Source organism: Nycticebus coucang, chromosome 8 (assembly GCF_027406575.1).
Source record: "Nycticebus coucang isolate mNycCou1 chromosome 8, mNycCou1.pri, whole genome shotgun sequence".
Lineage (NCBI taxonomy): Eukaryota > Metazoa > Chordata > Mammalia > Primates > Lorisidae > Nycticebus > Nycticebus coucang.
Window position 1 is genome coordinate 94676947 of NC_069787.1, and position 27183 is coordinate 94704129.

Genomic DNA, 27183 nt, shown 5'->3' on the forward strand with positions numbered 1-27183 from the left:
CATATTGGGGATGCACAAGCATATTTTATTGTTAGGGATACGTGATCAAAAAGGTAGTCAGACACTGGCCTGAGGCTGGGCAGGTCAGGAAATGCTTTCTTGTGTGAAAACTGGATTGGGATTTTTTTCTAAGCCCAAACTTTGTGAATTCTCACATCTGTTTCTGAGAGAGGAGCTCCAGGACTGGACCCACTGTTTCTACAGCCTCTACCTGTCTGCTTGAATGTGCAGGGACCACTGGAGTGGCCCAGTGACCCCTCCTTACATGGGCCTCACAGGAGAAGTTCCTTCTACAACACCTGGCGAGCCATAATTGCTCATTATGGAAAGGTCAGCCATGAATTTATTAAAACCTTGCTTGAAGCTGTGGGGCTCTGCTTGCTTTTCTGATGAAAAGAAGAGTTTCCCTAAGTTCACTCCCCTCTTGGTGAACAAAGACAGCCATTTATTAATGTGAAATGTTTCTCTTTAAATGTTCAACGGGAGGTGGGAGGTGGGGGAGCTCTGGAATGCTGCCTTCTGAAGCCCAGCTTGGTTTCCTTCTGGGCACACAGGCTCCTGCCTTCCTGCTTTTACTTCTCATCTGCTTCAGCCCAGTGAAGCTGCCAGAGGGGCTGCAGGTTCCTTCCCACCATGCACCAGGGTAGCCTGGTCTTTCCAAAAGGACAGCATCTTTTAGTCTTTGGAACTTTTTAGCTTCAGGCCTTCCTTTCCTGTGGGTTTCTGGCAGAGGGGAGCCCAGATTCTGACTGGACTGTTATTTTCCCTAGCAGTAAACATGGCTTGGGACAGGAGGCCACAGGGATCCAGAGGGTTGGTGAGGGAGAGGCTAACTGAGTTAGTTCTGTCTCCTTTTCTAACAGCCCTCCTGGCTAGGGAGCTTCTTCCTTCTGTGGCAGACAGCTTTGAGTTAAGATCCTTTCTGATCAACGAAGGCCCTAAATGCTGAAAGGAAGGAAAACTAGTACTGATCTGGCTATTTCTACATCCTCTATCATTCTTGGCCATGTTAAAAAAATATTTCTCCCTAGATAAGGAATTGTGTTAATCTCAGCTTTTGGCTTCCATTTATTCCTTCATACATCTCTGCCCTCTCCTTTTCTCACCTGCCTGTGCTCCTGTGTCTTCGCTTTGTGGTTGTATCCCTCTGCCTGCCTTGCTTACCTCTTATTACCCCAACCCTCCCTAAGCAATAGGGCTCCCAAGGCTGCTGGGAGGAGCACTGACTTCAAGGGGCCTCACTACTAATGATCCATGTTCAAGAGACCAGGTCATCTTTGGGGCTGGTTTAGGTCCTGCCATGGACAACTTCCTCTCCTTTTCCTCATTACCTCCTTTCTCCTACACAGCAGCAATATTTTGGTGAAGACCCTTTTTTTGTGCCCCATACGGCAAGCCTCTGGAAGTGTTTTTCTTTTCTTTTCTTTTTTTGAGACAGAGTCTCACTTTGTCATCCTCGGTAGAGTGCCATGGTGTCACAGTTCACAGAAACCTCAAACTCTTGGGCTTAAGTGATTCTCTTGCCTCAGCCTCCCAAGTAGCTGGGACTATAGGATCCCGCTACCAGGCTTGGCTATTTTTTTAGAGACAAGGTCTCTCTCTGGCTCAGGCTGGTCTTGAACTCGTGAGGCAATCCACCCACCTCAGCCCCACAGAGTGCTGGGATTATAGGTGTGAGCCACTGCGCCAGCCATAGCAGTGTTTTCCAACCTTTTTTATGTCATGGTACACTTGAACCATGTATTTTAGTATTTTTAAACTTCCACAGCACACTTAAATTATGTTGATTAAAAAAAAAAAAGAGGCTCGGCGCCTGTAGCACAGTGGTTATAGCACTGGCCACATGCACCGAGGCTGGTAGGTTCAAGCCCAACCTGGGCCAGCTAACCAGCAATGACAACTACAACAACAACAAAAAGAAAAAAAAATAGCTGGGCATTGTGGCAGGCACCTGTAGTCCCAGCTACTTGGAAGGCTGAGGCAAGAGAGAGAATCACTTAAGCCCAAGAGTTTGAGGTTGCTGTGAGCTGTGATGTCATGGTACTCTACCAAGGGCAACATAGTGAGACTGTGTTTCAAAAAAAGAAAAGGGTGGTGCCTGTGGCTGAAGGAGTAGGGCGCCGGTCCCATATGCCAGAGGTGGCAGGTTCAAACCCAGCCCTGGCCAAAAACCACAAAAAAAAAAAAAAAAAAAAAAAAAAAAAAACCAAAAAAAGAAAAAAAAAAAGAGTTAAGAAAAGAATATATTGGGCGGTGCCTGTGGCTCAAGGAGTAGGGCTCCGGTCCCATATGCTGTAGGTGGCGGGTTCAAACCCAGCCCCGGCCAAAAACCACAAAAAAAAAAAGAAAGAAAAGAATATACTTACTGTGCTTCGAACGTCTTTTGAAAATAATTTAATTAATGATCTTTAAAAATTTTTGTGGTTGAAAATCACTGCCCTAGAGGGCTCACTTCTTCCATGTGAGGAAGCCTCAGGCTATTCTAACAACCCTGGTTCCCTTGGGACTTGTGTCTAGGTGTGTAGCATAGTCATGACCCCTGGAGCTCCTGCTATGGTGGGCCCTGTGTTCAGCCAAGAAAGAACTGGCTCCTTCCAAGCTGGACTGAAGTGAGAGAGGATTCAGCATTCACAATATGTGGCCCTTATGGATGTGGCCCTTTTCTTCTGTGACTTCTCAGCCTACAAGTTTGTAGACTTGTCATAGCATATAGCATTATTGAATGGTCTTCCTCATGGGAGCTTTCTAACCCTGTGGGGTCAGTTCCTCTAGTTCTCCTTGCTCTGACTGCTCTGATTTTAGCATCTTCTTGGCTCCTATAAATGCTGATGCTCCCCCAGGAGGCTTTACTGGACCATTGCTCTCTGGATAATCTATATCCCTGGGAACTGCCTGTGAACAGGACCTTTAAGTCTCCCAGATAAAAATATCTAGACTTATCTGAATTGAACCCAAGTTGCAACCTGTCTCCTAAGTCTCTTAGGCCCCTCCCCCATCTCAATACAACCCAAACCCAGTTTGTGATTTTAATATTTCACTCCCCATTCCCCATTCCCCATCCACCAATTGGCTTTTCTCCCTGGAAAATTCCCCATTTCAGTTAAAAGGAATATTGCCCTCTGGAGTGTGAGCCAAAACACCCTCTGCTATACCTTCCCTCCCTCTCACCCCATGGACTATCTCCTGGGCTAGTGCCTTGTTTTCACTAGTTCCCCTACCTCTACCATCATTTCCTCTTTGACACAGAGCCTAAACACTCCCCAGTTTAAAAACCTAGAGGCCCTATTATCTTGGTCCCTCTAATTTTAGCTTTTAGCTTCCTAGTTAGCTCAGGTAGTTCAACACACACTCTTGCCTGGAGCTATTCTAGGTGCTGGGAATAGCAATGACTTACATCTGCGATGCTCACCCTGCATAGCTACCCAGACTGAGGAGGCTCTGCCTTGCCTCTGGGCCTTTATGTGTGCTGTTCTCTCTTCCTAGATTGCCCTTTCTCCTTTGGGGTGAACAACCTATCCTTTAAGCCATGGTTTCAATGTCTCTTCATCCTTAAAGGATGAAGTCTGTCTTTAACCAGACTATGTGGCAAGGATTTGTTTGCACATCTGTCTCGTCTCTAGACCAGAGGCTCCCAGAGGACTGGATCCCTGTCTGGTTTACTTTTTAAACATTTTATTTGAATTAAATATTGAATTGATATTTATAAAGCATCTAAGAATACTTATAAAATATGTATAAGATGTAAAGAATAACAATATGATGAATACCTGTGGATCTACCTCCCATTGTAAGAGATAGACTTCCTTCATTCCATCAATACCTACCACAGGGCCTGGAAACAGTCCAGGGGTCAGTAAATGTTTGCCAATGGCTGAATAAATGAATGAGTGAATATCTCTTGTTGGAGTCATATTCTCTGTGAGTCTCTCAGCACTGATGAGCAAACCTCCAGGTAAAGTGGTCATAAATGAATGATGTCACTGCTCTAACTCAGCCCTCCTTTGTGGGCTTGCTATACTGTTCACACATCTTACTGTTCACTTTGTATACACTTAATGAGTATCCACTCAGTGGCAAGCATGTTGCTGGGTCCTAGGGATACAGTGGAGAGCAAAATGGTCAGAGACCTCTTCCTAGGGAGCTTCTGCTTTAGCTCTTCAGAAAAAAGAATCCAAATTTCAATGTTTCCCACCCTCTCTAACTGTACTGTGCTCCCCTAAAAATGCAGCATGGGATAGGGGTTAAGGACATGGATTGGTGGCCTTGATATGGGAATCCCAGCTCCACCACTTGCAAGTCATGATGGCTTTGCAAGTTACTTAACTTTTATGTGTAGCAGTGTCCTTGTCTGCAAAGTGGGCAAAATAGATCCTACCCAGTGAATTTGCTGTGAGGCTTAAAGGAGTTAATATGTGACAGCAGGTTCATAATAAGGAGTCAGTCAGCATTACCAACATTACCACCAGCAGAGCCTTCTGGTATTGTTCCTATAGTTCTCTCCTGCCTGAAGTCAGATCCAGAGAAGGGCTGAATGCTCTGTCAGGCACTTGCTGTGTTTCCTCAGCTCCAAAACACTTATGGGCCACGTTTTGCTGATCTGATTCATGATGTGCCTATAGTCCTCCCATTCAGGAAACAGATATTGAGCATCCAGTTTGTGTCAGGCACTGTGCTAGGCACTGAGACACAGAAAGCCCACAGGGCTGGCAGTTTAATTCAGAGATCCTAAAGGATACATGTCAGGGTGTGAACTCTGACCTGGTTTGAAAGCCGGCTGGGACAACTGTGCTGAAAATAAATAATTCACTCCAATTTAAGACATAATGTCTGAGAATACCTGGAGAAGGCTTACAAGAAAATGCAGCCTCTCTCTGGCCTCTTCAGAAGACTTGTATTGATTTCTAACGAAGATGCATATGCAAAAAATAAGGTTGAAAGAATCCCAAGTCCCCAGGGACACTATATAGAGAGAGACTGGGTAAGTGGCCGGGGTTGATAAACAGCTTATGATGTATTTAAATAAAGGGGGAGGGAGAAACTAGTTCTATTGACTGCGGGCGAAGTAAACCAAGTTTCCTAATCTAATTACATATTTATTTTTATTTTATTTTTTTTGGCTTTTTTATTTTATTTCGTTGCTTATTTTTTATTTCTTTACTTATTTTTTTTTCTTTTTTTGTTGAGACAGGGTCCCACCCTATGCCCCTGAGCAGAGTGCAGTGGGCGTGGTAGCTCACCCCAACCTCAGACTCGGGCAACCTCAGACTCAGGCTGCGGGCACCCCGCTGCCTCAGCCTCCAGAAGCGCTGGGATTACAGGCGCTTGCCACAGCGCCTGGCTGGGTTTTTCCATTTTTTTCATGAGTCGGGGTCTCACTGTCGCTCAGGCAAGTCTCGAACTCCTGAGCTCAAGCGATTCTCCTTCCTCAGCCTCCCACAATGCTGGGATTACAGGCGTGAGCCACCTTGCCCGGCCTAATTACATATTTAAAGAGTGCAATCTCTCCTATTTGTTGCAAAAAATAAAAATAAAAAAAGTCAACAAATAAGAGAGATTGCACTCTAATTACATATTTAAAGAGTGCAATCTCTCCTATTTGTTGACTTTTTTTACTTTTATTTTTATTTTTTGCAGTTTTTGGCCCAGGCTGGGTTTGAACCTGCCACCTCCGGCATATGGGGCCAGTACCCTACTCCTTTGAGCCACAGGCACCGCCCCATATTTGTTGACTTTTGAACCCATGGGCCTAGTCTAGCCTGTCCTGGCACCTCCAAGTTCTTTTCCCCTCAGTGGATTTGAAGAACCTCCAGGGATTGTCCATTTATGGGCATTCCCTGGATACCTCAAGATTGAGGTGCCCAGTTGAGAAGTCAACCTATCTACCTCCCACAGATAACACAAAAGCAATAAATTTGTTTTATGATGGTTCAGATTATCATTGTGCCAGGAGAACAAAGAGGCAGGAGGACATAAGTGCAATTTTAAATAGAGTGGTCAGGGAAACCTACCCTGACTGGATACACTCAGAGCAAGGACTCAGGAGGCAGTGCCTTTGGAAGGAATAGCCAACACACTTAGCCAAAGGCAAGACTGGGCCTGTTATGAGGGAAATGGTAGGAGAGAGAGAGAGAATAGAAGGAGACAAGGCCAGAGAGAAAGTGGCAAAGCTCATAGGGTCTTATGGGCCATTGTAAGGCCTTTGCCTCTTCTCCTGGGAGGGAAAGGAACCTGTGAAGAATTTAAGGCCCAGAGAATTTAAGGGTCCTAATGCCGCAACCCTTTAATACAGTTCCTGTGGGTTGCAACCCACAGGTTGAGAACCGCTGGTTTAACCAGAGGAGGGAAGTGGGCTAATGAGTATTTAGAGCCTTCCTGGCTGCTGCATGATGAGAAACCCATAGAGGGGTGAGTGGAAAGAGCCAGGCTCTAGAGTACTGAAACAGGAGATGACAGTGGCTTGGACCAGGTGGGGTGAGGAGGCAGGGGTAGTGGCCAGAATCTGAAACCTACAAGATTTACTGAGGGATTGATGTAGGATGAGAGATGAGGGAGTCAGAGATGGTACCAAGGGGAAGACCAGGAGGAACACACCCAAGGGAAGATGAGGACAGGGTGTGAGGAATCATCCAGGAAGGCAGGAGAATTCAGGGACTACAGACAAGCATTGCGATCACCAGGTGTTACAATGGCCACCATGTGGTTTGTGGGCATACATCAATGTTGGGAGCATTGCCCTTGCAGTGCAGACTCTGCTGGGTGCAGACGATACTGTTTGTATATTCACTGTCACCACCTCTGAGTTGGGAGTTAACTTAAAATTTATATTCCTAATCTTCACATAAAATGTCTCCTTAAAAGACTACATTGTGTGGGCGGCCCCTGTGGCTCAAGGAGTAGGGCGCCGGTCCCATATGCCGGAGGTGGTGGGTTCAAACCCAGCCCCGGCCAAATAAAAAAAAAAAAAAAAAAAAAAGACTACATTGTGATGCAACATGGAATTAAAAAGTCATTGTGTACACAGAAGATTGCCTATTACTTTTGTCTGATTTCTCAGAAACCTTGCACAGCCTGGAGAGGGAGCTATAGCTTATTCAGTTGTTATAAAGGGCTCTCAGTAGGCGCTGATTTGCTTTTAAGAGTTACCAATAAATTCCAGCCGCAAGTAATCTAAGTAAAAAGTGAAACTATTAATTTAACCAAGTAGGAAATATTTCCTTAGGATACTTAGAAACTGGTATATATATATATATATATATTTTTTTTTTTTTCTTTTTTTTGAGACAGAGCCTCAAGCCATCACCCTGGGTAGAGTGCTGTAGCATCACAGCTCACAGCAACCTCCAACTCCTGGGCTCAAGCGATTGTGCTGCATCCGCCTCCCAAGTAGCTGGGATTACAGGCACCTGCCACAACGCCCGGCTATTTTTTTTTTGTTGCAGCCGTCATTGTTGTTTGGCTGGCCTGGGCTGGATTCGAACCTGCCAGCTCAGGTGTATGTGGCTGGCACCTCAGCCACTTGAGCCACAGGCGCCGAGCCTAGAAACTGGTATATTGAAAGGCCCTAGAGGAGCCCAAATTCCAAGTGTAGGCCTGAGAGGCTATGCCTACCACCATACCGGGCCTCACAGCTGGCGATAAGATGCTCCACAGGGGTTAGACCCAAACTTGTAATCTTACTGAAGAAAAAAGTGGCAGGTCTGTGACTGGACGGCTAGGTATATGCTATTGATAATTTTTGACAGGCATGTGTAGTGAACATTTACTAGTATTTCGTTTTTCTTGGCGAGTATAAGATGGAGGGTATGTTTCACCACCTCCAGGTCCTCAGAAGGAAGGAAGGAAGGACTGCAGTGTCTTGGGGTGGGCCTTCCCAGGTGAGCTCCTCAGCTCCCCTCTGAAATGCCTTATTCTAAGATGCCCTACCAGTTGCTTCCTAAATCTTTTTGGCAAGCAGATGGCCTTCACACGGGGCAGCAATCAGACCTTACAAGGACTGGGGGGAACTGGGGCAGAAGGAACCAGGGCAGGCTTCTCCACAGACAGCTATTGTTGATCCTCTGCAGTGGCTGTCTAGCATGTCTGCCTTGTCTCCTGGGTGCCAGCACCCAAATGAATATAGACCAAAGCAAGTATAACATTTCAGAAAGACAATATAAAGTATTATCTTTGACTTTTTGTGCATTCAAATTGAAAAAGAGGAAAATTGGCAGAAATGAACTTAAGTTGGGTCAAAGGAGAAGGAATATGAGAGATTGGATGTTAGCCTGCTGGTTTACCCTCTACCTCATCGCACTACCCAACTCTACTGACTCCTCTGTAGCCATGTTGGGATAGAGGTGGGGGTTAGCCACATTGGATCTTAATGTGAGGGCTAGATCCTAGAACTCCACCCCCAAAAGAAAAGTAACTTCATCCCATCTTTATAGATTTGATCTGGCATCAGGCTGGTTGGAGGGCCACCAGAAGGAATTGTCCTTTGTGTACAGACAGACCCCTGGTGGAGATGGCATTAACTAGCCATTGGGGTATCCCCCTCCATTCCCAACTGTCTTGAGTTCAGCCTCTGAAGGGAACAAGCCAGGATAGAACAGATCTATCAGGGCAGTATCTCAGAACTTAGACTACATGTTGGAATCTCCCAGGGAGGAAAAAATACTAATGCCAGCATTCTTACCCCACGGATTTGGATATAATTTGTCTGGGGTACAGTCTTGAAGTCATAATTTTTAATTAATTATTTCATTAATTAATTAATTTTTTTAGAAAGGGGTCTTATTTTGTCACCTGTTCTCAAGAGATCTTCCTGCCTCAGCCTCCTGAGTAGCTGGGACTACAGGCATGTGCTATCATGGCTGGCTTCACCCTGGGTATTTCTAAAGTGTATGTTAGAGCTTTGGTACTCAAAGTGTGGTCTGCAAACTAAAGTATTGATATCACCTTGGAAGTTGTTAAAAATGCAGATTCTTCCCCATACCTACTGAATCAGAATATAAGAGGGGGCACTCAGATCTTGCCACGTGACCTGGTACCAGGAGTTCAATGGGAGATTCTTGTCAGGGCATAGAATATGGTAGCTGTGGTGCTGCTACTGGGTAGGAGGAGGAGGGTGATAAAGGGCTTGGTGAGGTCACCCAGCTTGTTAGAGACCTCTGTGGGATCCTTCTTTAAGTTGTGTCTTTAACAGTCATTTTCAATGTCATTTCAGCATTTCCCGGAGACTGGACCCCAAGGAGCCCCCAAGTAGCCAGAGAGCAGCTTCCCCAACTCCGAAGCAGGCTTCTGCTACTGCTCCTGGCCGAGAAAGCCCCCTGGAGACGAGGACACAGGGCCTAGCAGGCCAGGAGGCTGATGGTCCACGCAGGACGCTGCAGGTAGACAGCAGGACACAGAGATCAGGGCGGTCCCCTTCAGTGTCACCGGACAGAAGCAGCACCCCAACATCACCCTACTCCGTCCCTCAGATCGCACCCCTTCCCAGCAGCACCCTGTGTCCCATATGCAAGACCTCGGACCTCACTTCAACTCCCAGCCAGCCAAACTTCAACACCTGCACCCAGTGTCACAACAAGGTCTGCAACCAGTGTGGGTTCAACCCCAATCCTCATCTCACCCAGGTAACCACCCTCTGTGCCAGCTCCCCACTTACCTGCCACCTCATTGCTGTGCCTCCCCTGGTTCCCTTCTTCTCTTTCACCAACTGTCTTTTCTGGTCATTTTCCTTGGCTACCAGCATCTGTGTCTTCTGGCGGGCTGTGTGTCCTGGCTTCATGATGTGGCCACAGATCTCCTAGAGAGATTCCTTCATCCCCTGAAATCTTGAGGAGAATCCCAGAGTAGAAGATACTTCATTATCTGGTCCAAGTTTGGTCTTGAAAAAATGGACTCAGAGAAGGCCAAAGACAATCTTATGAACAACTTTCCCAATAAATGCTCATTTGGAGAGGGCCAAAGGGAGACAATTTCCCTGGCCCTAGGCTTGCCTCTCACCTTGACAGTGGGCCCTGGTGGGGGAATGCTGGTGAGGAGAGCAAACTTTTAGGGGAGGCAAGAAATTGCCTTCCAGCTAGACTCTGGGAAACTCCTCCTCTGACTTCAGTTTCAGTTAGCTGGAGCCTGAGATGGTGGAAAAGGTACCTATTCCCAGAGAAAATGATGTTGGGGTAAAGTAGAGATCTAGGATGGGGCTAAGCACTCACAAAGGGTGACCAGTGTCCTACACTCACAAAGAAGCCACTGTAGAACCATTTCTCTGAGTTTGGTCTGAGTCCACACCCCATCCCAGCTTTGCTCAAGGTTTTTTGAGTTGGTATGGGATGCCTAACTAAGCCCTGGAGATTCTCTTTGGTGACTTGGAAGCTGGGTGCTCCAATGTATTGAACTGGGGCCATCTCCTTGAAATGAACTGAGTAGGTTTGCTGACTTCCTCCTACTCCTTCAGGGTAACTGACAGGAGCCTCTGGTTCTTCCCCAAGGCTCTGTCCTTAGACAAGATGGAGAGTGGCTGACTGTAGGCATGGGCATGGCTGCCTGTGGGATTAGCAGCAGTTGGAACCATTTGGACCATGTGGGAGGGGGATGAGTGAGAATAACTGTTTGCAGGTCAGGGTCTATTTCTGCCATGAGGTGCTGTGGGTGTGGGATGTGTGGTTTGTGAGAGGTAAGTGTGAGATTCCAAGGAAGAAACTGTCAGTGTGGGGAGATGACTCAGTGCCTATGGAGTTGCTCCTGGAGTGTGGGGGCTTCCTGAGGAGGCTGCATGCTCGTGATTGTTGCATCTGTGATTAGAAACAGGCCCATCATATGCTGATGAGTTAGATAAGTGTTTGCTGTTCAGTATTTAGAACAGTGTGATTAAAGCCAGGAAAACTTACCTGTATGTTTCTGCCAATGAGAGGCCAGAAGCACCTGGTATCATAGGAGGAGGGAGGCTTGGCAGGTGGCTCACAGTGCTGTGGGACATCCCTTCATTATGCCAGCCTCACCTCTCTGGGTTCTCACTTGAACTGGAGCATCTGCACAGCTTTGGAAGGGAGGGCCACACCTGGTGGCCTATCTCTGCTCCATTGGGCCCAGGACCTTTAGTGTGGTGATACCAGAACCTTTAGTGTGGTGATACCAGGACCTTTAGTGTGGTGATAAAGGAGCTAGCCTTTGGCTGTGCCTGGAGAAACAGCAGAGTAGGAGGACCTTGAACACACTCAGTCCATCTGCCTCATTGTGTTGAGAGGAAGCCAAGGCTCAGAGCTAGGAGGAAAGGGGTACTGAAACCTACTGCAGATTCATGTTTGGTGAACCGAACTTGGCCAAGTACTTCAAGCAAATGCTGAACTAGGCAAATGAAATGGTTCTTTGCTGTGGAATGTCTGAGGGTTTTCAACATCCTGAGGGGCATTATGGAGCTCTAAGACAGGATTATAGTTGGCAACCTTTCATAGAACATGATAGGAGCTGCCGTTCCATGGCACCCAGCTTGGAAAATGCTGATCTAGTCCACTCTCCAAGTGCAGACATGGTAGACGCCCTTTTCTTTTCCTTTTTTTTTTTGAGACAGAATCTCACTTTGTCACCCTTGGTAGACTGCCGTGGCATCATAGCTCATAGCAACCTCCAATTCTTGGGCTCAAGCAATTCTCTTGCCTCAGCCTCTTAAGTAGCTGGGACGACAGGCGCCTGCCATAACACTCAGCTATTTTTAGAAGTGGGGTCTCACTCTGGCTCAGGCTGGTCTCAAGCCTGTGAGCTCAGGCAATCCACCTGCCTTGCCCTCCCAGCGTGCTGGGATTACAGGCATGAGCCACCACACCCGGCCCAAAATGCCTTATCTCTAGCCAGAACCTTTGCTTCCCCAGAGTTGGCTTTCAGTCATGTTTCTGTCAAGGAAAAGTAACACTTGTGTTTTCCTGAGGGATAGCAAAGCATAATTCTCAAGCCAGTACATCGCCCTTTTTTACTTTGCTAAAAGTAGATTCAGTTTCCTGGTCTTGCTTCCACATAATGAGAAAATAAGTTTGCAGGTTTCCCTCACACATCTGTTAGATATGTTTTAGTCAGACCACATCTGTTCTGGCCATCTATAAGTTGTCCTTATGTCAGCCAAGAAGGCTGTCTAGGATCACCCTAGTTCCTCTGGGCTGAGATCCTGTCTGGCCTGAGGTTCTGAGCATGTGCAAGTGGCTGGTTCTGAGACCCTCTCTCTGATAGTTCACTGACACTGGAAGGCCAGAGCTGTTAGCATTCAGTCCCCCGTAATGGGAAGAAGGCAAGAAGATGGTCTTCCTCTTTTCCCCATAGATGTAAGTTTTCAGAAAAGTATCTTAAACTTCCTGAACATCGGATTTCTCTAAAGGAGAAGTAGGAGTCCAGGCACTGGCCTCAGTGACTTTGTTGATGCCCATTCCTGCTCAGGCCTGTAAGTCTACCTTACAGTCTTCAGTGACTTACATTTGGGCCTGCTGTCCCTTTTTCTACCAGAAGGGAGGTCCTCATTGCCCTTGTCAGGTCTCTGTTCTGGTAACTTGTGTGTAGGAGCCTAGGCGTGGGCATGAGCCAGCTGGGTAGAGGATGGAAGGTGCTATTGGGGTGGGCAGTTAGCTGCTGAGGAAGTGAGCAGTGACTGGGGCCAACACAGCCCACTTCTGCCAGCCTCTCAGAGGCCCTCCAACAACCCACCCACCCCCTCTTAGAGCAGCTCCAACAGCATATCCTAGCTTGGAACTCCTCCAAATGTGAGCCTGTCTTTGCCCTCAGAGCAGCATCCCAGGAGTGAGTGTGGTGCAGAGGCAGGGCTGCCCACATACCCGTGCTTCCAGTCTGATAAACTGAGTGCTCCCAGAGTACCACCTAAAGTGAGGAGGCACACCCTCTGCTCCAGTGGAGAGCAGCAGGCCTGCTATCTCATCTCTAGCCTTCCAGATCTGGGCACTCCATCTGCCTCCCACCCCCCTGGCTCTAGTCAGACTCACTTCTATACCTCTTTAAGGAAATTACACATAGCAAGACCCTGTCTCCACAAAAAAACAGAAAATATTAGCTGGGTTGCAGCTAATGAATGCCTATAATCTTTGCACTTTGGGAGACTGAGGCAGGAGGACTGCTTAAGGCCAGGAATTTGAGACCAGCCTAAGCAACATAGCAAGACCCCATCTCTATCTGTTTTTGTTTTTGTTTTTTGAGACAGAGTTATACTTTGTTCCCCTCGGTAGAGTGCTGTGGCATCATAGCTCACAGTAATGTCAAATTTCTGGGCTCAAGCAATTCTCTTGCCTCAGCTTCCCAAGTAGCTGGGACTATAAGTGCCCAACACAATGCCTGGCTATTTTTAGAGATGGGGTCTTGCTCTGGCTCAAGCTGGTCTCATACCTGTGAGTTCAGGCAATCCACCCACCTTGGCCTCCCAGAGTACTAGGATTACAGGCGTGAGCAACTACACTCAGCCTATTTCTTTTTCTTTAAGAGACAGGTTCTCCCTCTTGGTCAGGCTGGTCTCAAACTCCTGACCTCAAGCAATCCACCTGTCTCAGCCTCCCAGAGTGCTAGGATTACAGGCATGAGCCCCTGAGCCTAGCCCAAGACCCCATATCTGTAAAAAAAAAATTAAAAAATTACCTGGGCATGGTGGTGCACATCTGTAGTCCTCAACTACTTCGAAGGCTGAAGCAGGAGGATCACTTGAATCCAGGAGTTTGAGGTTGCTGTGAGCTATGATAACACCACTGCACTCTATCCCAGGCAAAAGAGTAAAACTCCCCTTGTCCCACCCTGAACAAAAAAAGAAAACTACAGAAGAGGGAACATGGTCTTCCCTCCCTGTCCCAAGGTGTGAACTTTGCTGAGATCAGGCCAAAGGCAAAGTTTACCTATCTGCACCCCTCACTTCTACCTGATGGCAAGTTTGGGCCCAGGCAGTTACCCAGGGTGGGTGGTGTGGAGAAGGGAGGGAGACAATACAGTGGCTCTGGGTCTCTCCCTCTGCTGCCTGCATCCCACTGCTTTCCGGCAAGGGCTAGGGCACCAGATGGCTTGGGGATGATGCTATGAGTTCAGCACAAATCCCTCCGATGCCACCAGCAGCCTTGTCCTTTTCTCTCTGCTCCCTCCTGGCCACATTGCTATCTGGGCCAGACAGGAATGAGGAGCAGGTGTCAGGAAATGGGATCAGCAGTGCGTGGAGGAGAGGCAAAGCCATCCTCCCCCTTAAGGCCCAGGAGGAGATGTCTGCACATGTGCCCAGCCTTCCATTCCCTACATCTAAAAAATAAGGAAGTGGTTATGGTGCCAGCCACAAACACCAAGCATGGTGGGTTTGACCCTGGCCCAAGCCAGCTAAACAAATACAGAAAAAAACAAAAAGCCAGGCATTGTGGCGGGAGCCTGTAGTCCCAACTACTTGGGAGGCTAAGGCAAGAGAATCACTTAAGTCCACGAGTCTGAGGTTGCTGTGAGCTGTGACGCCACCGCTCTCTACTAAGGGTGACACAGTGAGACTCTGTCTCAAAAAAAAATAAAAAAATAAGGAAGTGGATCTTCAGGTGACAGGCCTTCACCCACCCTATGTCTAGTCTTTGGGCAGTTTGCTTTAGGGTAGCCACTTTGATCTACATAATCTCCAAGTCAATAGGGAAATGCCTTCCAAACTTATATCAGCCCTGTAGTAGCAGCCAGCTACTATTGCTAGTACATGCCCCCAGGTGGATCATGTTCCCAGAAGACAGGACCTTCGTTCTACTTGCTTGGACCACTGCAGGGTAGAGTCCAGAGCCAGTGGGGACACGAGAAAGAGACAACTGTGTTAGAGCCATCAGACGTGGAATTCTACCTTTTAGTTAGGAAAGAGAGCTATAAGTTTAGTTAAGAATTAATATAGGGGGCGATGCCGGTGGCTCAGTGGGTAGGGTGCCAGCCCCAGCCAAACTGCAACGAAAAAAAGCTGGGCATTGTGGCGGGTGCCTGTAGTCCCAGCTACTCGGGAGGCTAAGGTAAGAGAATTGCCTAAGCCCAGGAGTTGGAGGTTGCTGTGAGATGTGACGCAACAGTACTCTACCGAGGGTGATAAAATGAGACTCCGTCTCTTAAAAGAAAAAAAAAAAGAATTAATATAGGGCCGGGTGCCGTGGCTCATGCCTGTAATCCTAGCATTCTGGGAGGCTGAGGAGAGTGGATTGCCTGAGCTCCCAGGTTCAAGACCAGCCTGAGCCAGAGTGAGAGCTCGTCTCTAAAAATAGCCAGGCAAGAGAATCGCTTGAGGCCAAGAGTTTGAGGCTGCTGTGAGCCATGGTGCTAGAGCACTCTACTGAGGGTGACAAAGTAAGACTGTTTCAAAAAAAAAAAAAAAAAAGCTGGGCGCGGTGGCTCACGCCTGTAATCCCAGCACTGTGGGAGACTGAGGAGGGAGAATCACTTGAGCTCAGGAGTTCGTGACTTGCCTGAGCAACAGTGAGACCCCGACTCGTGAAAAAAATGGAAAAACCCAGGCGAGCACCTGTAATCCCAGCGGCTTCTGGAGGCTGAGGCAGCGGGGTGCCCGCAGCCCCAGTCTGAGGTTGTGGTGAGCTACCACGCCCACTGCACTCTGTCAGGGGCATAGGGTGGGACCCTATCTCAACAACAAAAAAAAAAGAATTAATATAAAATTAATTTAGAACAAAAAAGATGAAATTTTATCCCTAAAACATTTGTTCTCATATGTTCTCATTTTGTTCTCAAAAGAAATAGAATGGAGTAAAAATAGAAGAGGAAGGGTGGTGCCTGTGGCTCAAGGAGTAGGGCACCGGCCTCATGTGCCGGAGGTGGTGGGTTCAAACCCAGCCCCGGCCAAAAACTGCAAAAAAAATAAAATAAAATAAAATAAAATAAAATAGGAAAAGAGAAATGAGTAGAGGCAGTGGCTTATGCCTGTAATCTAGCACTTTGAGAGGCCAAGGTGAGCCGATCACTTGAGCCTAAGACTTCCAGACCAGCCTGAGCAACATGGTGGCTCATACCTGTAATCCTAGCTCTGTGGGAGGCTGAGATGGTGGATTGCTTGAGCTTAGGAGTTCAAGACCAGCCTGAGCAAAAGTAAGACCCTGTTTCAACTAAAAATAGAAAAACTGAAGCAAGAGGATCAGTTGAGCCCGAGTTGGAGGTTGCTGTGAGCTGTGATGCCACGGCACTTTACCCAGGGCAGCAGCTTGAGACTCTATCTCAAAAAAAAATAATAATAATAAAATAAAATAATTTTTTTTAAAATTAGCCATGCATGGTGTCATGTACCTATAACCTCAGCTACTCAGGACACTAAGGACACTTGAGCCCAGGAGTTTGAGGTTACGGTAAGCTATAATCATGCCACTGCACTCCACCCTGGGCAATAGAGCAAGATTCTGTCTCAAAAAATATGTACATAATATAAAATTAAATTTTAAATTAAAAATTTTAATTTTTATTTAAAAAAAAGAGAGATAGTGGCTTGGTGCCTGTAGCCCAGCGGCTAGGGCGCCAGCCACATAAACCAGAGCTGGTGGGTTCGAACCCAGCCTGGGCCTGCCAAACAACAATGACAACTACAACCAAAAAGTAGCTGGGCATTGTGGTGGGCACCTGTAGTCCCAGCTACTTGGGAGGCTAAAGCAAGAGAATCACTTAAACCCAAGCGTTTGAGGTTGCTGTGAGCTGTGACACCATGGGACTCTACCGAGGGCGAAGTAGTGAGACTCTATCTCAAAAAAAAAAAGAGAGAGAGAGAGATAGAAATAAGTAAAGTGGGAGTGGGAAAAGGGGTAGAAGACATGAGAGGGGAGAAGTAGGAAAGGGATGTGATGGAAAGAGATCCAAAGGCAGAAAGAGGCAGAGAACAGGAAATCTTGGTAAAGATTTCCAAGTGGCTGGCTGGTAACTCGTTGGCTTTGCTGTTCCTCCTCTTTTTTTTTTTTTTTTTCAGTCTTAATTTTTATTACTCAAAAAAACCCTTCATTTTCTTATTTAGCTTTCTGACTCTGTGCTTGTGCCTTCAACACTTTCACAATGATTTTCTGCTCCTCAATAAGGAAAGCACGCTTGATCCTGTCATGCACACATTTAGCACACATGGAACCACCATAGGCCCTGCTGACATGTTTTTTTGTTTTAGACAACTTTATAAGAACTTTAGGTCTCACAGCTAAACCCCTCGAAGTCTGCCTGGGCACACGCCACATGCAGATTTTGGTGCTTTCCCAACCTTCTTGGTATAAAGGTAAACAATTCTGTTACCAGGGGTGCGGGACAGCCTGGTTTTGTTAGAGGCTGTATTGTAGGAAAGCCTACGATGGTATGTCAACTGCTGCACCATTTTGAGTGCCTCTAGATAGCGTCCCTGGAAGAGGAAAAAGAAAGAAAATCTGTTCCTCCTCTTTATTTTGCCCGAACTTTGGCCTGGACAGGGCTGCTTGTCCCACTGAGTCAGAGGGTGGCCCTCTCCCTTCTTCCCATCTTTTTCTCCTTCATAAATGCTTTTGGAGTTCTTATGATAAGCTGGGAACTGTCCTAGACACTGGATAAATAGAGTGAAGAATGCTGTGTAGTCCTGTGAAGCCTTCAGGCCAGTGCAGGAGGAAGCCCTTTCACTAGGAACCACAAAGCAAACGCACAATCAAACCTGGGGTCAGGGCTGAGTTGAACTAGGAGGAAGGTGGGCAAAATTCTTGGGGGCTTCTTGGAGGAGGGGGCATTAGACTATAGAGTGTTAGAATGCAACCAGACAGGAGACAGGTGGAAGAAGGGGTGGTCTGAGGGAACGTGCTTGGTCCGTGTGAGAGCCCTGGAACAAGCCAAGTCCAGGACGGCTGGCATTCTATAGCCAGGACCGGCAGGCATACAGGTGCTTCTGGGCCTGCTGGGGTCTCCAGATACACTCCCAAGGGTTTTAGGAAAGTAGAAGTAGGAAGGATAGATGTGCCTTTAAAGACACCCTTCTGATGGAATCTCAAGGGACACCCCCCCCAAATAGCCAAAACAGTATTGAAAAATAAAAGAACAAAGTTGAAGAACTCATATTTCCTAATTTCAAAACTTTTTATAAAGATACAGTAATCAAAACAGTGGTACTGGCATGAAACAGACATATAGACCCATGTAATAGAATAGGGAGAGCAGAAATAAACCCTCACATATATGGTCACATGATTTGAAAAGGGTGCAAAGCCCATTCAATGGGGGAAAGGGCAGCCTTTTCAACCAGTGGTGCTGGGAAAACTGGATATCCAAGTGTAAAAGCATGAAATGGGGCCCTTACTTTATATCATGTACAAAAATTAACTGGAAACAGATCAAAGACCTAAATATAAGAGCTAACACTATAAAACTTTTAGAAGAAAACATAGGGGAAAAGCTTTATGAGATTGGATTTGACAGTGATTTCTTAGATATGACACCAAAAGCACAGGCAACAAAAGAAGAAATAGACAAATTAGACTTAATTAAATTTTGTGCATCAAAAGGCACTATCAACAGAGTAAAAAGGCAACCCACAGAAAGGGATAAAACATTTGCAAATTGTATGATAAGGGAATGATATCTAGAATATACAGAGAAATCCGAAGGCTCAACAACAAAAATCAAACAACCTGATTCAAAAATGGGAAAGTGACTTAAAAAATTTTTTCCAAAGAAGATATACAAATAGCCAATAAGCACATGAAAAATGTTCAACATCACTAATCATTAGAGAGATGCAAATCAAAACTACAATGAGTTAATATCTCATATACATCAGAATGGCTATTATAAAAAAAAAACCTAGAAAATAATAAATGTTGGCAAGAATGTGAAGAAATTAGAACCCTTGAGCATTGTTCATAAGAATGTAAAATGGTACAGCCACTGTGGAAAACAGTAGGATGGTTTCTCAAGAAGTTATAAATAGAATTACCATATGATCCAGCAATTCTACTTCTGGTTATATACCCAAAAGAATTAAAAGCAAAGCCTCAAAAAGATATTTATACACTCATATTCATAGCAGCATTATTCATAATAGCTAAAATGTGAAAGCAACCCAACTGCCCATCAAGAAATGAATGAATAAGCAAAATATGCTATATATACAATGGTATATTATTCAGCCTTAAAAAGGAAGGAAAATGTGACACATACTACAAGTGGATAAATCTTAAGGACATTATGCTAAATAAAATAAGCCAGTCACAAAAAGACAAACACTGTGTGATTCCACTTTTATGACATAGGTAGAGTAGTCAAAATCATACAGATAGAAAGTAAAATAGCAGTTGCCAGGGGCTGGGGGAAGAGGGCAATAGAGAGTTACTATTTCCTGGGTACAGAATTTCAATTTTATAAGATGGAAGGACTTATGGAGATGGAAGATGGTGATGTTTGCACAACATTATGAATGTATTTAATGAATACATAAATACCACTGAACTGTATACTTAAAGATGCTTAAGGGTCAGTGCCCATAGCATAGTGGTTACGGCGCTAGCCACATACACCGAGGGTGGCGGGTTCAAACCCAGCCTGGGCTAGCTAAACAACAATGACAACTGCAACAAAAAATAACCGGGTGTTGTGGCGGCCGCCTGTAGTCCCAGCTACTTGGGAGGCTGAGGCGGGAGAATCTCTTAAGCCCAAGAGTTTGAGGTTGCTGTGAGCGGTGATGCTATGGGACTCTATTGAGGGCAACATAGTGAGAATCTATCTCAAAAAAAAAGTGCTTACAATAGTAAACTTTGTTATATATATTTTACCTCAACAAAAAAATAATAAAAACTTAAAAATCTGGAAATAGATGGTAGTGATGGTTACACATTATAAATGTAATTAATACCACCGAATTATATATTTAAAATGCTCAAAATGACAAATTTGATGTCATAGTTATCTTAACCTACACACATATAAGATGTGTATATACTAAAACAACACTACACACACATACATATACCGCCCCACCTCCCAGCTGCTCTGTGACAGCCTGTAGGTGGGCTCCAGGAGCCAGAGAGGCTGTAGGGGCTGGGGCTAGGGTTGGAGCTGGGGCTGGGGTTGAGGGAATGGTGATGATGGCTGTGGAGAACTGTGACAGATTTCTGATATATTTTAGTGGCTAAACAGGTTTTGAAATGAATTCAGCATGGAGGGTAGGGGATGAATTCTGTTTGGGCCATATCAAGCTGAAGGAACCTAACAAATCTAAGACTTTGGCAGGCAGCAAACAGGTTGGGATGGAGACCTTTGTTTGAGATTCACAAGCATATAGTGACATTCAAAATGCCGTAGGGGCTGGGTGTGGTGGCTCATGCCTGTAATCCTAGCACTCTGGGAGGCCAAGGTGGATGGATTGCCTGAGCTCATGAGTTTAAGACCAGCCTACGTCAGAGTGAGACCTCATCTCTAAACAAAAATAGCCAGGTGTTGAGACGGATGCCTGTAGTCCCAGTTACTTGGAGGCTGAGGCAAGAGAATCGCTTTAGCCCAAGAGTTTGAAGTTTCTATAAGCAGTGACGCCATGGCACTCTACCGAGGGTGACAAAATGAAACTCTGTCTCAAAAAAATAAATAAATAAATAAAACAAAATAAAAAAGAGGTGCCATAGGAAGAGATATGGGGGAAGACAGAAGAGGTGTCAGGATCTGGGCTCCCCAACACTGAGAAGAACCCAGCAAAAGTGACTGGAAAGGATAGCACAGAAGAGCAGAAATGCCAGCAGGTGGAGGGCCAGAGGTCTGGAAAGAAAGAGTGTCCTGGGCAGAGGTGGGGAGCCAACTGCCAGGAGAGCCCTCGATGCCTTCTGTGGGGAGCAGCACAAAACAGTTACTCTTTTTTCTCCCAACATCATATAAAATCATGAAAAATTTCAAGACTACAGAACAGTTGAAAGAATTATACAAGAAACACTCACAAATCTATCGCCTAGATTTATAATCAACCCATTGTTCTCCTGGCTTTATCACACGTCCATCCTTCTGTCTATCTGTCCATCTATTTATCTATCTTATTTTTTGTTGAAATTCAAAGTATGTTGCAGAGACCAGTAGACTTCCCACTAAAAACTTCAGCAAGCATATCATTAACTAGAGTTCAGTGTTTATTTAAGTAAAATTTACATAGAATGAAATTTCTGCTTTCTGTGCTATCCTTTCCACTTTTGCTGCGTTCTTCTCAGTGTTGGGGAGCCAAGCTTATGTTCTTGTCAGTGAGCTTTGATGAGGCATTAGGGGTCAGTCCCATGGGAGTCATGGGTCATCTTCAGTGACTGTGGGAGTCATTCAGTAGGAGCCTAGGAGGTAAGGGCCAAGGATTAACAGGGCCTGAAAGGCAACAGAAGCCAGGAGGGGAGAAGAGTGGGGAAGCCAAGGAATGAGCCTTGAGGGTCCCCAGGATTTTAAAGAAAGGGTGAGGCAAGTCCAGGGAGTACACCTTCTTCTGGAGGGTTTGGGGACAAGGGAAGTATGTCAGGGGAGAATTGGGGAGTTGGCCAGTCACAGACAGGGTATATCACAGGGGACAGTGGACAGTGAGGCCATCCAGAGAAGTATGGGAGGAGTTGAGGGATTGTGTGCAGAGAAGAGGCAGATGTGCTCAGGAATGAGCAAGAAGATGGATTTTCTCCATTATATAGAGCTCTAGGCTAATGATGCCTTCCCACCCTAAGGAGCAGCTAGGTTCAGCCTCTACTCCCCAAATCCTTGGTGTGGATGCTGAGCAGGTTCCCAAGGCCTCCCTCAGGGCCCTGACCTGATAGATTGGCACACACCATCCCTGGTCCAGCACTGGATCAATGTGCTTTTGTCCTCTGGGATCCTATGATGCCTTCTCCCTAAGCCTGAGATCAGCCAGCTGACAGGTGAAGTAGATCATTAGCAGACATGGGACAGCAGGGTGTTGGATGGGGGTGGTGACATGTCAATTCCTGTGGCAGTGCAAAGGCCCAGACCTACCCTCCCCCTCTCCCACCAGCCTACCCTTCTTGTCCAGGGGTTACCAGGGGATATGTTCCTCCTGTGCAGACCTGACAAATGACTCATAGCCCAGAAAGGTACATAGTCATGCTGGCCAGTGGAGCCCTCCCAGGAACCTCTGGCTTTGACCAGGGAAGGCTTCTTTATGAGCTGTTACCGTGATGTTTCAACTTGTACCAAAATGGAAAGCATGAATGCAGTGTTAGTCATAATGTCAGGGCCGAGTGCTCAGACACTGAATGCCTGCTCGCCCAGGGAGGGCTGGGGCTCAGAGACAGGTTGCTGCTCTCCACAGAAAAGAGGCTGAGTGATGTCTGCAACCCTCCTTCTTCCTTGTTGGAGTGGGGGAGAGAACATGTTACTGCTGGGTGCAGATACTGAGCATCTGGTGCACTCAGAGGATTCTGATAGCCATGGGAGTGACAACGAAGCAGGCTGTACCCAGGAGGATACTCTGGGGCCAGATACACAAGCAAGGCTGGATCCTACTCTCTGGGACTGAGACGCAGGATGATAGGTCTCAGTATGGCCAGTGTCCCTGCAGGGAAGATGTAGATGCTTTTCCCAGAGCACCCCTTACTGTCCTCCCTGCACCAGAGCCCCATGGAGGGAGCAGTGGAGAGTGACCACTATAGACACACCATGGCTGCTCATTTGTCTTATGGTCCATAAGGCCCCAGCCTGGTCCCCAGGCCTCTGGATCCTTGGTGGACAGTGCTGCCTTAGCTGCCCTTTTCACATTGAACAGTTTGAGTAACGGAGCAGCTGGGAAAGATTTTTCTCAGGAAGATAGTCCTCTCAGAGCCCACAGGCCTTGCTTCTCTAAATCCCCAGCAGGCTCCTGGAAAAATGAGCAGTGCCTCCCTCTGAAGCCATTTGCCTGTAGCTTCTGTTTCCCCCACCTCCAAAATCATCTCTTGATCCTGCATGCCACATGGAGACTTCCCACTCTTATTGTTGCTTCCCAGGTCCCCACTGGCCAAGGTACGTGGGCTTCCATGGAGGTCCCTGGCAGCCCTTGCAGTTGGCAGGGTGGGTTTCCTTGCTGGCAAGAAGGGTCAGCTTGATAACAGCTAGTACTTGGCAGAGCCATCCACCTTTGGGTAGCCCTGGGATGTCCCCTCAGTTCTACCCCTGGCTTCTGGGACATGAGGTTTGGGCTGACATGCCTGTCTCCTGGCCATGTGCCAAGTCAGGTTCATGGAGGTATTGGATATCAGGGCCCTAGGAGTGGTTTCCTGTCACACCTCTAATTCTAATGGGTAGCCAGCTTGGAAGGTGCCTAGGAGCCACAGGGGAACTTCTGGGCTCAGCCTCCCAACCAGGAGGCATCACTGTGTGCAGGTAAGGAAGGGTATAACTGCTACCGGTCCTAAGGCCAGGAGAGTATGCCAAAGGACTGCCCAAGTTCATCCAGCCTGGGAGTGCACCATCCCTCTAGCGTGGGGGTAGGGACCTGGGAGTAGGGAGGAAGAGACTGAGAATGTGCCCCTCCCAGCAAACTGCTGTGGATCTGTGAGGGATGCAAAGAGAGGGAAGTCTTGCTGGGTTCAGAGAGCTCCCTCCACAGTGTATTCCTTGGGAAGCCTTGCATGCTGGGCCCATCTGCCTGGGCCTGAGCCTGGGAGAAACTATGGGGGCGTGCGGGGGGATGGGGAAGGGCACGGTCAAGGCTTCTCACAGTCTGAAAGAGGCTGGATAGAAATAGCTGCGTCCATCTGGGCGATGAGTCACTGAGGGGCGTTTCAGCCTTTCTTGGAAAGGTTCTATTTTAGGTGAGATGGTTGTGACACAGCCTGGGGGCTGGAGAAAGGAAAGTTCTGGTTGTGAGTGCAGGAGTTTTAGCACAGTGCAGGAGTTTTAGCACGCATCCAGAACCCAAGGGAAGGTTACCCCAAAGCCCCAGGATCCTTACCTCTAAGATCCCCCTTCTCAGGAAGTCTCACCTCAGGGCATGCTGAAGCCCACAGATAAATGACAGAGATGGGATCTTGAGCATGGGTTGGGTACTCACCGCAGGAACTGAGTTTGTGGTTGCCACCCTGGACCAGAGGTTGGACCTCGTCTTAGGGTGGTAATCCCTTCCCAGAGTCCTTCTCAAGAGGAGTAGAAATGGCCTTGCTTGGGAACTCCTGCTTTGATGGGAATGAGCCCTTCCCCTCTAAGAAAGACCTTTCTAAAGAGGTCTTTAGACTAGGTCTCAGAGACTGAAATTGTTTATGGCTTTTTTTTTTTTTAGACAGAGTCTCAAGCTGTCGCCCTGGTAGACAGCTGACGCCACACCCTGGTAGAGTGCTGTACACAGCTCACAGCAACCTCAAACGCTTGGGTGTAAGCAATTCTCTTGCCTCAGCCTCCCAAGTAGCTGGGACTACAGGCGCCGGCCACAACGCCTGGCTATTTTTTTTGTTGTTGTTGCAGTTGTTATTGTTTTCTTTTTTTGAGACAGAGCCTCAAGCTGTCGCCCTGGGTAGTGTGCTATGGCATCACAGCTCACAGCAACCTCCAACTCCAGGGCTGAAGCGATTCCCCTGCCTCAGCCTCCCAGGTAGCTGGGACTACAGGTGCCTGCCACAACGCCCGGCTGTTTTTTGGTTGCAGCCGTCATTGTTGTTTGGCGGGCCCCAGGCTGAATTCGAACCCGCCAGCTCAGGTGTATGTTGCTGGCACCTTAGCCGCTTGAGCCACGGGCGCTGAGCCTGCAGTTGTTATTGTTGTTTTAGCTGGCCCAAGCCAGGTTTGAACCCACCAGCCTTTGTGTATGTGGCTGGCGCCCTACCCACTGAGTTACAGGCACTGCCCTGTTTGTGGCTTTCATGGCCTGAACATTGACAAAGTGGCACTGGGTCTTAAAAAGCATCTGAGTGGTTCCCAGCTGAGGGGATGACTTCACTCAAACTGTTCTTTGAGTTTCTAGAGCTGGGCTTAGTCTTTTTTTTTTTTTTTCTGTAGAGACAGAGTCTCACTTTATAGCCCTCTGTAGAGTGCCGTGGCCTCACACAGCTCACAGCAACCTCCAACTCCTGGGCCCAAGCGATTCTCTTGCCTCAGCCTCCCGAGTAGCTGGGACCACAGGCGCCCACAACGCCCGGCTATTTTTTGGTTGCAGTTTGGCCGGGGCCGGGCTTGAACCCATCACCCTCGGTATATGGGGCTGGCGCCCTACTGACTGAGCCACAGGCACTGCCCTGGGCTTAGTCTTTAGGGGGGCTCTGCCAGTGTTTGAAAGAGTGACCTCCAGATCCCTGATTTGGCTTGCATGAAGCTGAGTAGCCTTCAGAAGAGGCAGGCGTGTAGAAGGCACTAGGCTGCAGGCTGTGGTTCAGGAACAGGGTAGTGCTGTCGGGTGCCATCTTGCTAGCAGCAATACTTCCTTGCCAGGTAACCACAAGAGTATGTCACTGAAACATCTCAAATCTTGGTTTTCTCTACCGTGAGGACAAAATGAGAGAACGCCTATGAACATGCCCTGTGCAGTGCTTGGCACAAGGGATGCCCACCAAGATGAAGTGTTCTCTCCCTTTTTGGATGCTGTTCTTGGATTACTGGGGTAAGACACCTGAGCCCAGGCTCCCCATCTGGCAAGTCAATCTATAGCAGCAGCAGTAGTGCAGACCTGGGACCTCAAGACAGAGTGCAGGGCTGGAGGCATCCCTGAGGGTGAACAAAAGGGGCCTCTGCCCCTGGGACAAAACTAGACCTTTCCCTGGTGATAACTGGTCCCCCAGGGTACATTCACAACCTCTGGCTTTAACCACAGATAGGGGAATAGCCTTGACCTCCAACCTCAGCTCTGGTGGACGAGGAGGAACCTCCTTATTGAGGCACAGAACCTCATGTCTTCAGCCTTGTGGCAGTTGTGCCTCACATTTACTAAGTTGTCAGGATTGATCTCATAAGCAAGCCTTTCTGGGATGAGCCCTGCTCTATGCCACACATAGTGCACAGCCCTGAGAACACCCTTTGGTGGTTTGGTTGGGGGAACAAGAAACAGTAAACAAGTTAGTATACACTTTGGGAAAGCATAAGCACTGTGAAGAAAATAAACTGGGTAATTTGATACAGAGTACCTGGGGGTGTCAGATTGTGGATGGGAATGTTACATCCAACTTGAGTGGAATTATAGAGAAAACACCAGCACACTGTTCAAATTGAGTATGGGGTCCTTTATTGGCCAAGACCTAGAGGGAGTTCACACCCAAAGACTCTCTCTACCACTGCATAACAATGGAAGGAAGTTTTTATATCTTTCTTTCAGTTTGGAGGGTGAAGGTATGGAATCCTTAAAGCTAGCAGTTTATAAAAGTGAGACTTTGCAAGGTTAGATCTATAGGGTAAGGGGTTGGGTAGTTACATGGGGATCCAAATGTCTGTGTAGATAGGAATGTGCTTTTACAAGGGTCTGTAACTCTGAGCTAATTCCCCCCATCTCAGCAGGGTACTCAGGGGCAGGTAGTGATGAGGAGGGGAGGTGGAAAGAGAGTGCAAAATGGGATCTGTCTGCCCTTTCAGGAAGAGGACCTGGTGGGGAAGTGACACCTGATCTGGGACCTGCACCATAGGCTGGCCTGAAGGGCAGAGGGGATGGTGAGTGGAAAGGCCTTGGTGCAAACATGGGCTCAGAGGACCCCTGTGTGAAACAGAAAGCTTGAGGTTTCTGGGGCGAGATAGCCAATATGAGATGGCAGGAAAAGTGGCCAGAGAGAGGGGTGGGTGGGCCAGGGTGGATCATGGGGGCATGGTAAAGAGTTCCCATAGTGTGAGTGGAATCCACTTAAGTGATAAGCTCTGATTTATTTGTGCGTTTTTGGAGGAAAAAAAATATAGGCTCATATAACTGAAAGTCCACGGGTAGCCTTAAGGCATAGCTAAATTCAGGGAATTAAGTGATGTCATCAGACATGCTCCTTTCTCCTTTTCTTAACCCCATCTCCTATCATCTACTGACTTTATTCTTAGTATCTCTCTGCATTTTGAGAAAGAAGGTGCTGACTACTCTAAAGCTACATCCTACTGGCTAGTAATTCAAAAGGAAAAGGAAAAAAGACCCTCTCTCTGCTCTTGTTCATTTACCAAATAACACGGAGGGCTCTAATTGGCCCTGTTGGACAGGTCACTGTGCCCATCCCTGTATGAGGCTAATGACAAAGAGAAACTCCACGTTTATCAGGTGAATAGCAGCATGTGTCTTGTTTGTTCCAGAGGCATGAATTATCCCATTAAAAAAAAACAAATCTGATGGGCGGCGCC

At 47.1% G+C, this 27183-nt stretch overlaps 1 protein-coding gene and 1 pseudogene across 2 annotated transcripts in view; one reads left to right on the forward strand and one right to left on the reverse strand.

Moving 5' to 3' along the window:
* The window catches only part of BSN (bassoon presynaptic cytomatrix protein), a 143960-nt gene that overhangs the window by 84845 nt on the left and 31932 nt on the right, over positions 1-27183 (forward strand). For both annotated transcript variants that reach the window (XR_008381786.1, XM_053600029.1), the window contains exon 2: positions 9206-9614. Coding sequence is in view for 1 of the 2 variants with exons in the window: in XM_053600029.1 (XP_053456004.1) it covers positions 9206-9614 (409 nt within the window). In the remaining variant the exon portion in view is untranslated. The remainder of the gene's footprint in view (positions 1-9205; positions 9615-27183) is intronic.
* Positions 16919-17308, reverse strand: LOC128592171 (60S ribosomal protein L34-like; annotated as a pseudogene).